The sequence below is a fragment of the Salvia splendens genome, chromosome 4, assembly GCF_004379255.2.
Source record: "Salvia splendens isolate huo1 chromosome 4, SspV2, whole genome shotgun sequence".
NCBI lineage: Eukaryota > Viridiplantae > Streptophyta > Magnoliopsida > Lamiales > Lamiaceae > Salvia > Salvia splendens.
In genome coordinates, this window is record NC_056035.1 from 5,906,014 (window position 1) to 5,919,649 (window position 13,636).

At 39.6% G+C, this 13,636-nt stretch overlaps 1 protein-coding gene and 1 long non-coding RNA gene across 2 annotated transcripts; one reads left to right on the plus strand and one right to left on the minus strand.

The window, feature by feature from the left end:
* Window positions 1-4,716: 4,716 nt before the first annotated feature.
* LOC121798150 (hydroxyproline O-galactosyltransferase GALT6-like) lies at window positions 4,717-8,949 on the minus strand. The gene is made up of 7 exons (XM_042197013.1): window positions 7,777-8,949; window positions 7,160-7,389; window positions 6,787-7,077; window positions 6,558-6,686; window positions 6,297-6,467; window positions 5,416-5,523; window positions 4,717-5,205 (listed from the first exon to the last, which is right to left on the minus strand). The coding sequence occupies exons 1-7, from the start codon at window positions 8,624-8,626 to the stop codon at window positions 4,996-4,998; spliced, it is 1,989 nt and encodes a 662-aa protein (XP_042052947.1). The 5' UTR covers window positions 8,627-8,949; the 3' UTR covers window positions 4,717-4,995.
* A 1,234-nt stretch (window positions 8,950-10,183) lies between these two features.
* Window positions 10,184-13,288, plus strand: LOC121798154. Its single transcript, XR_006050025.1, has 2 exons — window positions 10,184-11,784; window positions 13,015-13,288. It is a non-coding gene; the product is annotated as an uncharacterized LOC121798154 (long non-coding RNA).
* Window positions 13,289-13,636: the final 348 nt, after the last annotated feature.

The following is a 13,636-nucleotide window of genomic DNA, read 5'->3' on the forward strand; positions in this document are numbered from 1 at the left end:
AGTGCCGCGATGCTGGCTCACGGATCTGCGACTCGAGATGCTTGGTTGTGGCACAGACGTCTAGGTCATCCATCTCTTGGTTATTTTAAATTGCTTTTTCCTAGTTTTTCCTATCTGAAGGATTTTGAGTGTGAGTCTTGTGTTTTGGCGAAAAGCCACAGACAGTCGTTTAAGTCTTCTGAAACTCGTGTCAAGAATTTGTTTTCTTTAGTGCATGCTGATGTTTGGGGCCCTGCGCCCGTTATTGGTGATCATGGTTTTCGATATTTTTTTATTTTCGTGGATGATTGTTCAAGGATGACTTGGGTATATTTTTTAAAGAATAAATCTGAGGTTTATGATAAATTTGTCCTTTTTACAAACTGATTCAAACTCAATTTCAGACAACCATTAAAGTCCTTAGATCTGATAATGGGAGGGAGTTCGTCAATAAGAAAATGGCAAATTTTTTCACGGAACACGGGTTAGTTCACCAAACCTCATGTCCATATACCCCCGAACAAAATGGAGTAGCCGAGAGGAAAAATAGGATAATTATGGAAATAACTCGTGCTCTTTTTTTTGATTCCAACGTTCCAAATTTCTTTGGCCTGAGGCAGTCGCCACATCTGTTTATTTGGTAAATCGTCTCCCTACGAAAATTTTGAAAATGAAAACACCATTACAACTTTTATCTTCCCTAGGCAATGTGCCTGAACCTCTTACCTTACCCCTTAAGATTTTCGGATGCTCAGTGTATGTTCATGTTCCCAAACACGAGAGAACAAAGTTTTCCGCTTGCGCCATAAAATGTGTTTTTTTGGGGTATGGGATAAACCAAAAGGGTTATAGGTGTTTTGATCCTTCGTCTAGGAAGATAATCACAACCATGAACTGTAATTTTTTGGAGTGTGAATACTACTACGCCAGTCTTAGCGGTCAGGGGGAGAGTAGTAAGGGTAATGTTGATAGGACAAGTGGACCCCTAAACTGGTTTGTGCCATCTCCAAGTGACTCTGTTGCGGAACCAACCGAGACGGCTAGCGCTACCGCCGAGCCTGTCTCACCTGCTGTGGAGCCTCCTCAAATACCGCGTCCCGACAGTCCTCCTCCAGTGATATCCGAGGTAATCTCTGAAACTGAAGGCAATAGTACAAATATTCCTAATGACTCAGCTGCAGAACCAACCGAAGATGTAGAAAATGCTGTGATCGATGGGGATACCGGTCAGTATACACTTCCGTATCGAAGCACAAGGGGCGTCCCACCCAAGCGATACAGTCCAGAACGGATCTCGAGGAAAAGTAGATATTCTGTGGCAAATCTGGCTAAGGCAAATCTGACGGAAATGGCAGGGGCATTTATGACGGCTCTGTATAAGGAAGAGGAGATTCCTAGGTCAGCCGAGGAAGCAATGCAGATCCCACACTGGAGAGAAGCAATGCTTGTAGAAATGAGTGCACTGATGAAGAGCAAAACATGGGAGGTGTGCACAAGGCCAGAAGGGTCTAAACTAGTGGGATGTCGATGGGTGTTCACAATCAAGAGGAAGCCAGACGGGTCGATTGAACGCTACAAGGCAAGGTTAGTGGCGAAAGGCTATACTCAAACCTATGGAGTTGATTATGCAGAGACCTTCTCACCGGTGGCCAAGATGAATACTATTCGTGTACTGTTTTCTATTGCTGCGACAAAGGATTGGCCTCTACACCAATTTGATGTAACCAACGCCTTCCTACATGGCGAATTGACTAAGCCAGTCTATATGGAAGCTCCACCAGGATTTGAGGGAGAATTCAAGACGGGAGAAGTGTGCAAACTCAAGAAGACTCTTTATGGGTTGAAGCAGTCACCAAGGGCATGGTTTGGAAGATTTACTGAAGTGATGAAGAAGTACGGATACAAACAGAGTAACTCAGATCATACTCTGTTCCTAAAGAAAAAGGATGGGAAAATCACCTGCCTGATCATCTACGTAGATGACATGATCCTGACTGGAGATGATAAAGAAGAAATAAAACAGCTAAGGAAGAACTTATTTGCGGAGTTTGAAATGAAAGATCTGGGTCTCCTGAAATATTTCCTGGGTATTGAGGTAATGCGATCCAAGAAGGGAATCTTCATAAGTCAACGGAAGTACGTTCTAGATCTCCTAACGGAGATAGGAATGTTGGATTGCAAGCCCGCAGAAACACCGATGATGCAGAACCATGGTCTCCGACTAACTGAAGGGGCAGAGCTTACGCACCAAACAAGATATCAACGTCTGGTAGGTAAGCTTATCTATCTTTCTCACACAAGGCCGGATATTGCATATGCTGTGGGAATAGTGAGTCAATTCATGCATAAACCTCAAGTCGACCATTGGGAAGCAGCATTAAGGATTGTGCGATACTTAAAGGGAACTCCAGGACATGGGATATTGTTTGAGAATCATGGGAACTTAGCAGTGCATGGATTCACCGATGCAGATTGGGCAGGGAATCCAAACGACCGGAGATCTACTGCAGGGTACTTTACATTCGTGGGAGGTAATCTTGTGACATGGCGAAGCAAGAAGCAAAAGGTGGTGGCCTTGTCAAGTGCAGAAGCAGAGTTCCGTGGAATCAAAAGTGGGCTGACAGAAATCCTATGGATAAAGAAGCTAATGACAGAACTTGACTTGATGCCAAACGAGCCGTGTAGACTTTTCTGTGACAACAAGGCAGCGATCAGCATATCCGAAAATCCAGTGCAACATGATCGGACGAAACACGTTGAGGTGGATCGTCACTTCATCAAGGAGAATATAGAGGCAAGAGTGATAGACCTTCCATTTGTTCGCTCGAGAGATCAGCTAGCAGATATACTTACAAAGGCAGTGGATGCAAGGAGCTTCAGTGAAGTATTGGGCAAGTTGAACATAGGAGATCCCATTGTTCAACTTGAGGGGGAGTGTTAGAAAGCAGCGAAGATCACGCGAGGATCACACGGCGATTATACGAAGATTACAGAATTAATGTAGAATGATCCTTTCCAGATTTATAGCTAGGGTAAATCTTACCATATGTACATAGTATTGCTGCCTATATGAGGCTTGAATTCTCCCATCATTAATATATACTTAGATGAATAAAACATAGCCTTATTCAACAGCAAGTAACCACTCTAGCTACATTAATCAAAGAGATTGTAGACCTGCATTGTGATGCTCCATTCCCACAATAATCTTCCATTATTTGATCTGTTTTACAGCTTAACACCTTGCTGTGAGTTGGTTTAACTTGTTATTAGATGGTTCAACAAAGCTTCCCATCTCTCCTCCACTTCCCTCAATGCTTTAACTACTTCCCTCAGTCTATCCTCCTAAATCTGCATAAGCATGATGCCTTCATTGTACTTCACCACCTAGACGTGCATCTAGTAATGGAGCTCCACAGTGATGGAAAGCTTCAGTCAGGCATGCCGGAGTTTTGGATATAGACCTAGGATGTGTGCGTACATGCTTCTCCAGCAATGGATTGCTACCATGTCCCTTCCCATTTGTCCGGGATTCTACATAGGGGCCCCATGTGGCGAATGTGTTTTCCGACATAGAACTGCTTCCGCTGTATATTACAAGAGAGACAGCAGGCAGCAGCTCATAGACTAAAGCACAATTAACAGCACAATTTTGAACTTGGTTAACACCAATTACACTTGTTCCTCTCACTAGTCATTTTTTGCAAGGGATCCACATATCTCAGATGTTCTGTATATCACAACATACAGAAAATTCGTGTCATTTTGTTTGCTCTTGACTTTTTCTGGAAAAAGAAAATACTCAGGAATCATTTCCAATCAGCAGGCTCTGTGTTTTGAAGCTCTCCTATTTACAGTGAATTGACCATAAGAAAGTGAACGAGATCATCCATATACAGCTCTAGAGTCTAGACTCCTATTTGCATTAAGGAACTAGGCTCCCTGTAACAATTAATCAAGGCAATGAGGAACTAATACTAATTGTATGTGATCCTAAGCACTGGAAAAGTCACCTTTCATGGTCCTGGGGCTCATCTCCAGAAAAACCATCCAAAAAGCACGAAACTTTACAGTCGGATTCGACTCTCTCTCATAACCATCCAAATTCTTGTTCACCCGAAACTGTGGGTCAAGACAATAGCAAAATATTTAGCACAGCAAAAAATTGATTTTCAAGCCTCAAGAAACCAAAATCAATAAAAAATTAAGATGCAACAATAATACCTTATGGAATATATTCCTTGTTTAAATCGCCACCACTCAAAGGGATGACCACTTTCTTCTCAAATGTTCTTTCTTTATCCCCAATTCCACTAGATGATCAGTCCCGGTTCACTCCATAAATCGCTCCACCTGCTTCTTCAAGGGAAAAGAAAAAGCAAAGATCCCATTGATCAGATTTTGCATCCATATAAGCGCGGATACAACCATATGCAGGAAAATGACACATCACCATCAAGAGCAAGAATTATTAGAACTGTAAATTTAAAAGAAGAGGACTGCTTTGGGTTTGAGCAGCATATTACTTAAGCACAATCAACATTATATTCAGAGACAGAAGCAGCATAATTAGCTAAACCATCTTCTAACTTTTTCTGTAAATTACTGGCAAAGAACATCCAAACAAGGTATACAGCCAGCAACAAGAATAGAAATTGAACATTTGATTTCTCAGGAGGATACCATTTAGGCATATCAAATCACCAACATAGGCAGCAGCTATCTGGTTAGCTTGGCTAAGGAAAATGGAAACATAAAACTTGCCTATAAGTGGAATGAGGCAAAGTCCATCAGAATTTCTGATGTTAATGTTACATTGTCTGATATCAACTACAAGTTTACAACCGCAGTAGATATTAGTTTTGCATGGTCCTACAACAATTACAAAAATGGGGCCCTGAAACAAGGTGGATCAAGAAATGAATGAACTAGACAATTAGCAGAAACAATCCCAAGGCTAAGGCTTGGGTTATGTACAGGTCACAATGTCGCATAGTCATCCATCATCACAAGGGGTCATCGGATGTTGCAGCATCGGGGGATCCCGTGAAGTTGCAACTTTTCCCATAAGCAGGCCATCTGTCTGGGAGATTGGTAGTGTGAAGTATAATAACCCTCAACACATCCAAATTGACAGAACTTCAAGCTGTGGACATACTCAACAGGCCTCGAGCTGTTAAAATTTTCAACCCACATTCCCATGCTAACATCTTCCATCTTGAATAACTGAGCCAAATGAATGAAAAGCTCAATTTAGTCAGCACATCAAGAACCACCAAATGCAAACTAGTACAAGTGTATAACTAAAACCACAGGAACTGGTCTGGGATATACACTCCAATCTACAGTCACAGCCTTTACTTTCCATTCAAACCAGGCGAAAACCCAAGCACACACATAAAGAGAATTGTTAAAGAAAGTCAGAAGCTTACTCACCCTTAGTTTATTCTGCTTAAACTTGGATGCGACGTACTGTGCTATGTCAGATGACAGAATATAACCAGGGCCATTTGCATAGGGCGGGTACACCTCTTCCGGCCATTCCTGCAAACCAATTTTTTTACAGAATTTGATTAAATGAACCCAAGTAAAGATAACTTTTTCTTAGTTCATTCAAAATTAGGAAGTTTCTATGATACAATTAACTCCAATACAAAGATGAAAGAACAGCTTTTTTCGAATCAATAGGCCCATTATACTAATATCTTAGTGTGACAATCCCAAGGATTATTAGAGTTGGGACCAAAACTTATGAAGTGTTGTTGTGAAAATTAACAACTAGGTTTTCAAAACAAAAAAACCAATCATATTACCTTGAAAGTTCTTATCATAGGAACTCCTAAGAAGAGATAGTTTAAGGGTTTGGGTGTTTTTTCTCAACAAAATAAGGATAGTTAAAGTTCAAAGAGCAGTTTCAGTCCTGAAGGTGGATCATAGAGACTTGGCCAGTTTAATTTACTTTAATTGCATCTCACAATTCTTGATACCTATACTATATATTTGAAGGAGTAGCTCATAGGTGACACCTGTACGCTTGCAAGATGAGGATATGTATCTACAAGTTCAGTTGGTTATCATACATTACTTTCAGTGAAAATATGTACTTAACCTTATAGAAGAAAATATTAATCCAAATTTGGACCCAAACCAAAGTATCTACTACCAAACAAACTGCATGTGCACTTTTTAGTCTAAAACAAGAAACCAAAAATATACTAATAATTAAGGTAGTGAAGTTGGTCCATGTAATTGCTTAAAGACTACACAGAAGATCCGTATTATATAGCTATGGGGGTAAATACACTAAATATCCATACCTCATAAGTGACAGCCCATTTACCATGCCGTAGAGGGTTGTGGTAGTAGTTGATATTTCCAATGTAGAAGCTTCTACCACTTTGTTTGTTCGCTTCCCTCATAACAGCATCTACCCTTACGAATGTATCATCGTCACATTTCATAATGTGCTTAGCTGCCACTGTGTGAACCTTACAACAAGACCCATGAACAATATAGGAGGACCATGGAATAATGACAAACAATCTGAAACAATGAATAGTACATAGTCACATACTCACCCCATAGTCACAAATTGCAATAGTCTTCAGTACAACGAGATCATAATTGTCCATGTAAGGCACCATGACTATATCACCAAAATAATCTGCTTCTTTCATGAGCTCCACATTCACTTCCTTTCTTCCATGCTGCCAAAATGTGAATTTAAGAAACAAAAAGCCTGTAAAAGTAAACGATTCCACATAGGATACACTTTAACTGACATTTCCATCTGTTATGGAGACTTACCACTGCTAAAAAAAAGCGAGTGACAACATTTGCAGATTTGATTAATTCATATTGCATCCAAGATTTTCTCACAGCCATCCGCTCAGCGAAATGATTGCCAGCAGAAAGGACGCCGATAAAGAGATCTACAGGTTGACTAGGCAGGCTCGGGGATTTCCACTTCAAAGACATATCCAGATGCTCCCTGGGGGCAGCACTTGGGTGTGAAGTAGGCAGAGCAGCAGCAACGATAGAATGAACGTCGATATCCCCATTGATAAACAGCCCCGTAGCATCCTCAAGAGTGAAACCCTGTTGACATCGTACAACCTCTGATATGTCAACATAAATCAGAATTTCTCCAAATAAAGAGTTACTAGACAAGAGTACTCACGGGGCGATATGGAAAGGATACAATATGTCTCCCGTCTACATTGATGTGATACCCTTCCAAACCAGTAATAAGTGTAAGTACAAATAACTTGTTCTGTGCAAAAGGAAAAGGCCAATCAACAGTGACCTTCTTTGTCCTCCCAATCAGCCTTTTTAACCACCATGTGGTCTTTGATTCTTCAGACCCACTATCATCACGGATCCATTTCTCACATTTCACCTGTCCATCAACTTCATTCAATTGAAGAAGTCAATAAAAATCAAAAACATTATTTGCAGGGATAAATCACAATTTAAAGATTCAGGAAACACCTAACTTTTTTAGAGCATAAGCATTGCATAATATTTTATAGTACACTTAAGAGCAGGTTTATTCTGACTTCTTAGATTTTCTTAAGCATTTGATCAACTTTATTTTGACTTAGAATGTTATACTCATTTACTTCACCTTCACCATTCAAAGGTAAAAAAACTACAACTACACCATGTATAAACAATTGAAACCACGGATCCATATAATCAACGTTCATCAACAAATAATAAATCATACAAAATGAACATCAAACGTCCGAACATGCAAATAGATTGCGTCATAAATTCCATGTAAGACTGTCCCACCAGTTTCCTCATCAGGCCTCGACCTCCACCCTTGACAGCGCTGAGAAGTCCCCCATTGCATCCTATAACAGGTATTTAGCTCAATCACGGAATGCCCACTCCAATCCCCCTCTAACCTGGGATTTAAATGCAGTATCCTAGGTGGCGCCTCCCCATCCACAGCTCTCAACCCCTGCAGCTCCATTAGGAACTGTGAAACCACCTTGCTCCCCCCATCATCCTTCCTAATCCCCGCTTTCGACTCCTTATTGGTGTGGGCCTGCCGTGGAGTCCCAACAAGTGTGATGTGGGAACCCAACGATAAACCACACGGTATCACCATTATTTTCCCTCTCCCAATCAAATCGTCCCCAGACAACACCACCGAAGTTGGGCATGGCTCCTCTGTTCTATTCAGAGTCGTCCGATTTAGCAGCTCTCTCTGCATTTTTCCTGACTTTAAATCCTCCATCCATTTATTTCCTAGAGCAAATGCATCCCTAACCACTTTGTGCAGCTCAGAAAACTCATCTTTACTCACACTATTGAACGCATTTTCATCGAAATTCATACCCGAAATATTCTTAAACTCGCCCATTTCCCGCCCCTGCGCCCGAAAAACCATTGTTTCATTCTCTTTTGGCCGTGATAGCTGATCATCATTTTCCGCTTTCATTATTGGATGTGAAAAAATAGGTATAGTAGACTCTGCCTCTGTGGATTCCAATCCTAACCCAGATCTCAAAACCATGGGAATCTCAAAGCTAATGAAAATCAAATACAAAAACAGCAAACCTGTGAACACTTGAATCGATCGGAGTCGACTCAGTGAGATCAGCGAGTCTATCTTAGCTCGCTTATTCAAACCCATCTCGCGTAAAAATCAAACTAACTAACGAAACCCGACAAAAAAAAAGCAAAATTTCAGGGGGGGATCTTAATAGAAACCAATCGCAGATCAAGATTTTAATTTCCTATTCAAGAACGGTTTCCCCCCAGTTGTATTGGTCTAATTCCATAAACAAGTACAAAAATTCGATCCAACAATCAAAAGAGGTAAGATGTGAATCCAATGCTGAAAGAATGTTGTCAAATATGGCGTTTTTTGTTTGAGCTGCAACTGCAAGAGAGCAGGTGCGGTTACGGAAGAAATATTTGAGGCACACGTCGGCGTCATGGTCGTCAATATCCAAACGACGCCGTTTACCTGTCATCATAAACTGTTTCACTGTTTGGATTAAGCATTAATTAATCAGTAGGCTTACTTAATTATTATTAATGGCAGGAGAGACAGGTGTCTTATTATGGATTCAAACTTTATTCTTGATGATCTACTTTATAAATATTGTTGCTATAATGCCCCTTTATTAAAAGGAAAATTAATAGTTGAACTTTTGCTGCTTGTAATTAATGTTTTATCAAAGGGTGTTTAGCTAAAAGTTTATTGAACATTTCAATCTTGCGGATATGATCTTAGTTTTCTTTTTTAAGATATTACTACTTTTAAAGTTCGGGTGAATTTCTACTGAATTAGGGATATACTTATATAAGTTGCCCAATAAATCACTCTTAATATATAATGTGGTTTAATTCGTAAATTGGCTCAATTTTCCGAATTCTCGTATAGAAGATGAAGATTAAGAGGAAGCAAAGTTTTTAAAAAATCATAAAATTTTTCTTAAAATATTGATGTTATTGGTTTCTTGGACATAGTGTTGACTTTCCAATAGGTAACGGTAATTTATTTATACAAAATGGATGTATAGAAACCCATAATTAATTTAGAGTTTAAACTTGGTCCCAAAAAAATAAAACAATTGTCCCAAAAAAATAAAACAATTTAACATAACGTTACCAAAAGTCCAAAGACAAGTTCAATTGATAATTTGCTTGTGGTTGGGCCAGCATGCCAGGCCTTCTTTACAATGGCCCAACTCATTCAATTCATCTTGGATTGTTAATCATTATGAAGTTTCATTAAATTCATTTTAATCTGTTGATTTATATTATTAAAAAAAAAATCAAAAGCCACCGTAGTTTCTGTAGGTAGTTGCAGCTTGTAATCTAGGGTAATTCGTGATTGTGGATAGTGAAATCTCAACTCGCAATATAAGTTATCTTAATTAATCGAGAAATTTTCACTACAAAATAAACAATATTTACCGAGCACCAAAGTGATTGGTATAAGGTAAAAAATGCTTGGAAAATTGGGAAATACCGAGCACTTTTCAAGCAATTCAAGTACTCTGTGATGATCTAAAAATTTCATAACTTGAAATTACTTTTAATTCATTAGAAGTCGATAATTAAAATTAATTTAGAAGTCTTATTTAGATTTGGTGTGTTGGATTAATAGGAAAATAAAAGTAATTTAAAGAAGAAAAGGAAAAAAAATGGAGAAAATATATCCCCTCCAGAACCTATGTGAATTATCATTCCCCCCTCCATCTCTTCCTCTCTCTCTCGTCGACAAAAAAAAGGGGAGCTCTCAATCTCGTCGCCTTCCACCCCCCGCTGTTCCGTCACCGCTGCGATTCCGGCGATGAGAGTCACGGCTCTCGTTCTCCCTTTCCTTCCACAAGGAAAGAAACCCCCAAATTTTCCGTCGCCGTCACCCGATTCACCACAGAATCGACGGTCGTCTTCAGCGTCCAGCCACCGCCCCCAATCCGCCGGAAGAGCTGTTGCTGTCGCCGCTGCACAGAGTCGGGCTGCTGTTCGCTGCTGTCGCCGCTGCACAGAGCCGGGCTGCTGTTCGCTGCTGTCGCCGCTGCACAGAGCCGGGCTGCTGTTCGCCGCCGTCGCCGTCTGCACCGAGCCGTCGGCTGCTGTTCGCCGCTGCTCCTTCGGTGGTCGTGCAGCCCCGAAACATCACCACAGCCCCCGATTTGTCCCGAAACCAATCCGAACAGCCCCGAAACGTCCCGCAAGATAAGTTCTCTTTTATCAAATTATGTTCTTTCGCATTTTTGATCGGTTACAGCGGGTGTTCAATTTGTGATGTTCGATTGGTGTTATTGTTCATAGCGTTCCAAGTTTCGATTGTTGATTGAGTTACGTGAAGGAGTTGAATTTGGCAGCATATGTTATGTACCGATATGCTATGCTTATGAAAGTATATGAAAGTAATTGATCGACTACAAAGGGGTATACGTTGTTGGAAACTGAACTTGGTGGTAGGGACGTTTGGGAAGAGTGTTGAATGAGGGATTTGGCAGCTCCTTGACTCTTGTGATTTGTAGGGATTTAAAACAAGTTCTTACACTCTCTTTCTCTTCCGACTCTATACTTTAATTGTTGGAGGATTTTCAAATATGGAGATAAGAAAGTGTTGTGGTGAAAGAAACAAAGGAGACAACTACTGTGCCCTGTTCTGGTAGCATGTTACAAGTCCCGTTTAACCAAGTAAACGACCTCATTTTCTTACCAAATTTTAACTGAACATACTTCTGTGTGTCTTTTGCTATGTGGCCAAAATTCAGCTTCATCCGAATTGAAATGAATTTATAATGAATTTTGAAAGGGGACTGCGCTGTTCAGCTAGGTTTGGGTATATTGTGCTGTTTTCAGCTGCTGGTTTTGAAGTTTTCGACACCCTTAAGTTGTTGCAAATTGTATTTTCAAATTTTCTGCATGAACCTTGATGTGTTGGGGAGCTCTTTGTAAAATTTCAACTTATTTGGATGTCATTTACTATTTTTAGAAAATCTCCAAACACAGCTGCCAGAACATGTCAGGTCGTGATGAACAGTGGGAAAATGGCCATATCTCCCGACCTACTGGAATTTTTGAAAGAACTTTGTTTTAAAATTAAACTAGACACCAAGAGGATTCTTTTGGTATAGGGCTTGATCTCTTATACTCCGTGCAAAAGAAGTAACTAAAGAGAACTTGTTTATTGCTTAAGTTATTTTTGGTGTTGTGTTGATAAGAATTATTTATTGAAGGGTAATCCTGGCCCGAGGGATAGCATGGGCAAGGAGAAGGCGAAGAAGTAAAGTGACCTAGTACGACATTTTGGATTTCGAGGTAGTATATTCTACATTAGGTCTTAATTCCTGAATTAAGTCTACGCTATTGCATATAGAATCTTATGTGCTTTTATGTGATTTGTGTATGTTATTTATGACATGGAATATGTGAATTTTGAATATGGGATGTTATTGTAAGAGTTGGAAATTAATCTGTTTATCTGATATGGTATGAAAAGAAGATACTTATGTGTTATGTTAGTAATTATTGAAAATAAGTATTGATATAAAAATGAGTATATTTGATTGTGTTTACGCCCCGTGCTTGAGTGTGTCCTGCGGGTACAATTGGCATGCCATAGGACAGCAGCGTTGCATTATCTGTGATCTCTCGTCTTCTGGATAACCGAAGCAAGGATCGTCTGTTATCTGATGGGCCCCTAACTGATCTGTCTGATATGCACCCTGATGGGTGATCTAATTATCTGTCTTCACCCTAATGGGTGATCTGTGCGGCGTCCTCTCGAGGACCATGACCGCGTCTGTATCTGATTCTGTTTCTGATCTGGTCCGCGTACCCTAGTTTATCACTAAGCACTTAATGGGGCTATATGTGTTCTGATATGTGAGAACAATGGTGATCGCTATGTGTTTTATGATATATGATTGTGTGAAACCTCTATTATAACTCTGATAACTCTGATGTATCTGGTACATGAGAGCATGTTTTGTCATATGTGTTTGGATATGTGAAACTGTGGTGATCTGTATATGCGTTGGTGTGATTATATGATATAAAGTGCTACACGATAGTGAATACCAAGATATGACGTTATATGATCAAGGCGATGATATGTGAAAACTATATGCTTATGTGAAAAACCATATTATGTGATGCTAAATGATATATTCTGATGCTATAATCCTCTGATGCAAAAAGGGTGAATCTGATATTGTTTGACATGATTTGATGTTGTATGAAGTTATGATGTAGCTCGACACTAGCTACTGATAATTGATCATGTTTATTGGTATACTATGAGATTATATGATTATGCCTTAAGTAAGTCCCGGGAAATCAAGGGAGGACGATATAAAGGTCAGACTTTTATTGTTGGTTATTTTGATATGTATATGAGTATGAGAATGTTGGTTCTGGAGAATATTCAAGGGTTAATATTGTAAACACATAGGTTGTATAATGTTTACTTAACTCCGGAAATTAGGCTCTAATGTTGAGTATACTACTGGGCTTGTTGAAGCTCACCCATTTCTTTTCCCCCTGCAGATTAGCTCTTTCGATGTACAACTGCTCAAGTCGGGTCACTAGCCAACCTTTTTGTGTTCAGAAAATTCTTTCCGATATACTAGATGTGGTATGTATAGAAAGTGTAATGTAGTTCGGACGTTTCATTTACTTCGCCATCCAGGTTATATAAATATATATATATATAGACTTTGGAAACAAGTTTATGGTCTAATTTCAGACGATATATAGCTGTTTGCCAAGTAAAGGAAAATAATATCTCTCTATAAAAAAAGTATCAAGGATTTTCCGTTAAGTTAGGATTGGTACTGAAAGTTGACATCACTTATTCGATGATTAAATTAATCGGGTAAGGAGTGTTACATGTTTTGGTATTAGAGCCTAGGTTTAGGCGGTCCTAGGCTTGAGACGTGTTTAGATGTGTCTTTGAAACATGCCACATGGGATTTTGATTTGAGTAATTGCTAGTGACTTGATGTGTACATGTTTTCCTGATGTGTACATGTTTGCCTGGCTTCAAGACTTGATAGCTTTTAGTTTCTGAGTGATACGGAAAACCCTTCTGTATAAGGTTCGAAATAGTGAACTGAGGTTGAATAGACCAATGATCTTGTAGTCATTTGGCTGGCTATTGAAAGAAAAA